This window comes from Perca flavescens, chromosome 1, assembly GCF_004354835.1.
Source record: "Perca flavescens isolate YP-PL-M2 chromosome 1, PFLA_1.0, whole genome shotgun sequence".
NCBI classification, from domain to species: domain Eukaryota; kingdom Metazoa; phylum Chordata; class Actinopteri; order Perciformes; family Percidae; genus Perca; species Perca flavescens.
In genome coordinates this window covers 43,224,586-43,228,611 of record NC_041331.1, presented here as the reverse complement: position 1 = coordinate 43,228,611, position 4,026 = coordinate 43,224,586, and the positions used below count along the sequence as shown (strand labels likewise).

At 43.0% G+C, this 4,026-nt stretch overlaps 1 protein-coding gene across 1 annotated transcript; it reads right to left on the bottom strand.

The window, feature by feature from the left end:
* Positions 1-481: 481 nt before the first annotated feature.
* Positions 482-2,172, bottom strand: LOC114555580 (uncharacterized). Its single transcript, XM_028578083.1, has 5 exons — positions 2,099-2,172; positions 1,964-2,019; positions 1,734-1,805; positions 607-1,241; positions 482-532 (listed from the first exon to the last, which is right to left on the bottom strand). Exons 1-5 carry the CDS (start codon positions 2,122-2,124, stop codon positions 524-526), a joined length of 798 nt encoding a protein of 265 aa, XP_028433884.1. The 5' UTR covers positions 2,125-2,172; the 3' UTR covers positions 482-523.
* Between the last annotated feature and the right edge of the window lie 1,854 nt (positions 2,173-4,026).

Genomic DNA, 4,026 nt, shown 5'->3' with positions numbered 1-4,026 from the left:
CTGATGGCAATAGAAGAAATCATGAAATTGAAAAATGAACTAAAATTAAGTTCTAGGCTGGAAAAACTAAGTTTCTCCACTAGTAATCAATTTTAAAGAATTGCTTCAAAGTCTGTTTAGATTATGCAAACTAGAAAAGCCCTTTCAATGAGCTTTAGTGCTCAAGGGCAGTTGTGTTGCCAAGTTACCGATTGTCTCCAGCATTTATGCTAGGCTACGGTAGCACTAGCTTAGTATTTATTGTACAGACAGTGCCATCAATCTTCAAGGTGTCCTGACAGAACTGGTTCAGCAGCAGACTGAGTTATTTGGATCATAGCATAATGTAGGCAGTTATTGGTGATCTCTGGTAGTTCGATGACCAGATTGTAAATGGATATTACATTCTGGACTATTAATATTGACTGTCAATAAACCCTGCACCCAGTTGGCTACATGAGTATTGCATCTTGGGAGTAAACACTGAAAACCAGGGCAAACATAAAAGTTAAACTCTTTATTGACAAGACTTCAGAGTTAACCTTTAGCCAACCTGAAAGACAGGAAACGGAACATGTTAATCTCAAACTCTGAAAATATCCTGCTAACTGAAGTACAGAACAGTACCTTTTGCATGAATGCTCTTGGCGCTCCCCGGCGGTGTCGACCCAGCTGCGAGTAAGACTCTTGGACACCAACTCCACTGTAGGGCTGCTGTGGTCCAGTCGCTGCACCACTCAGACCATGACCAGCACTCCCAGTACTCGCCTGCCTGACTGTGCGAGGTCTAGAAGGGATGTTTTTGGCCTGCTGTGTGCTGGGATAGTTGGCCTTTGTGTAGTGAGAGTTCTCCCAGCTGTCCCTCCCCTGCTCAAAGCTGTTGGTGGCGTAAGTATACGTGCCTGGAGGATACGGGCCAGTCAGGAACATGTAGTCATAGGAAGGGTAAGGATATGGGACCAGGCCTGACGGCACCGGTCTTCCATTAAAGCCTTGTGAAGGATGTGCAGCATAGAAGAAACGAGGTGGTGGCATGGAACCTTGCGCTTCGTTCTCAGATTCAGAGTTGCCTTGCTCAAAGCTTCTCCGTTCCTGGAAAAGTTCCCCTGCTTGGTACTGTGGAAGAAAATAGTCAGGCCGGATCATAAAGCTCAGGCCAAGCGGTTGAGGGGCAGGTCCACTGGCAGCAAACTGCTGAGTGCTAGGTCCTGTGGATGCTCCAGCAGAAAAGGGACTGGGAGGTGCAACAGCCCAGGAGATGCCTAGGAGCAGAAGTAATTTATGTTAGGGACAGGTTGGATATTTCAGCCTACACGTTTCAAGTGCATTTCATATCTTGTATATAAGGTACTACACAAGGTTAGTCTGGGGACAACCTTGACCCACAGGAAGAGATTGCAATGTGTGAATCTATCAGGAGAATCTGCCAAAAAAAAGGTAAACCGTTGCATTGAAATAGATATCTTGGGCGGTGTGAGCACAAAGTTTAAAAAGGATCCATTTTGATGTACATGCGGGTCACCCTTGGGTAGACACGTCTGTATGCTCCATTGTCGAGTTTGTTCACTGGAAATGAAGTTGCATTTCGTCAGCTTTGAAAACTCATTTCTGAGTTATCACCTGATAACAGTTAGCAAGTAGAATACAAGGGAATTAATTTAACTTTGCTAAACATGGGCATTCGCTAGCCACATCAGTTCAGACATTTAGAGACCCCTTAGCTAGTTCAGTTAAGTCACATTAGCATTAGTTACCTTGTTTAGAGGCAGGGCCTGCAGAAGAGCCTTGAGCATATCCTGGAGGTGCATTCTGAAAACTGGACTGAGCTGGATTTGAGACAATTTTAGAGGAAGCCCCAAAAATCCACGAGAAGGAAACATCCAGTTAGAGCCAGCAGAAGCAGGGTTTGCACCAAGAGAAAGTCATCAGGAGAGACTTAAACAATTAAAGAACTTTTAAGATGTGGACAGCAATGATACATTACCTTGCTTCATAGGGTAACTGTAACTCCAACCAGTCAGCAAAACAAGCAGCAAAGCCCTATTGAAAAGCAGACAGAGAATAAGTACAACTACTTAACAGAAATCAGTCAAAACTTCACAAACAAACTGTTGCTCACCCTGCAGTACAATAAACAGCCATCATGTTGAATGAACAGCTCAGGTACCACTGTGATCCTGTGAAAGGTTTATAAGTGCTACAGGTGACCTGCCCTGACCAATCAGAACGTAGCAAGTTAACGACACACAGCTGCGAGCAATTGAATCCTGATTAAGGTGGAACATTACTGGTTCAGTTGTCTAATTTTCTTCAAACGTTATCTTGCACATGTTCTGTAACCGAAAACTCACTGTTTCCCATCTCAGGGTTAATCAACTCAGAGTTCAGGGTTAGACTCAGAATTTGTTGAGCCTCCTTCCTTAAATGGGCCCTTAATTTTCATCAAATGTTATCTTGCACATTGCTGCATTAGGTGCTTTAGATTACAATCTTTACACAACTCAACCTCCTTAGTTTGTGTTTCTCTTGTTTCTCTTTTTCATTCACTCATTTTTTTTTACTTCTATAGTGTTCACCTGGACACATACCAGTGAGAGCCATTAAAAAGGAGTCCCACAGAATATTACATTACATGTCATTTAGCTGATGCTTTTGATTGATTGACTGATTTTATTTGACCACTTAAATATAAAAACATATATGAAACAGCACTCTGCGTCATACATTAAAAATACCAAAGCAACTTACAATTACTATACATGTCAGAGGTCACACACCTCTGGAGCAACTAGGGGTTAAGTGCCTTGCTCAGGGACACATTGGTTGTTGTATCACAGTGGGAATTGAACCCAGGTCTCCCAAACCAAAGGCATGTGTCATAACCACTGCACCATCACCACCCATATACACTCTCACACACACACACACACACGCACACGCACAAACAAATTATGTAAAACCCTTTGAAATAAATCATTATAAATTATAATTCAGTTAATATCATGGAGCTGCAACCTCAGAATGGGATCAGCAGGATTGAACCTAAATGAAATGGACACTTCAACCTCTTCGTTGTTGTCATGACTCCTGCCCCCTGAGGTCATGCTCTGCCTCTGCTCCTGTGTTTTCTGCCTGCGAGTTTTCTGTGAGTTCCTGAACGCAACCTTTCTGGTTGCCAGGCAACGAAGCAAGGCTGGAGGCTCACACCTCTGTCTCATCTCTAATCTGCACACCTGGCCCTGATCATCACCTCTACACCATTTAAAGGAACACGCCGACTTATCGGGACTTTCTTATTCACCGTAACCCCCAGAGTTAGACTAGTCCATACATACCCTTCTCATCTCTTATTGGGACTTTATCTTATTCACTGTAACCCCCAGAGTTAGACTAGTCCATACATACCCTTCTCATCTCTTATTGGGACTTTATCTTATTCACTGTAACCCCAGAGTTAGACTAGTCCATACATACCCTTCTCATCTCTTATTGGGACTTTATCTTATTCACTGTAACCCCCAGAGTTAGACTAGTCCATACATACCCTTCTCATCTCTTATTGGGACTTTATCTTATTCACCGTAACCCCCAGAGTTAGACTAGTCCATACATACCCTTCTCATCTCTTATTGGGACTTTATCTTATTCACTGTAACCCCCAGAGTTAGACTAGTCCATACATACCCTTCTCATCTCTTATTGGGACTTTATCTTATTCACCGTAACCCCCAGAGTTAGACTAGTCCATACATACCCTTCTCATCTCAGTACGTGCTGTAAGGTTGTCTGACGCCCCCAGCGTTAGCTTAGCCTAGCACAGATCCTGGAGGAAACTGGTTCCAACTAGCCTACTGCTCCCAATAAGTGACAAAATAAATTGACATAGATTTTTTGTTGGTTTTAGGTCGTGGTGTTAAGTAACCACAATCCAACGTCTTCCAAACGTCTTGTGATACGATGATATCGTCCATCGGCACAACCCTAATATCTTTTGCATAAACGATCATAAACGAGCCCACGTCTACTAGCTAGTTATATATTTTCCCT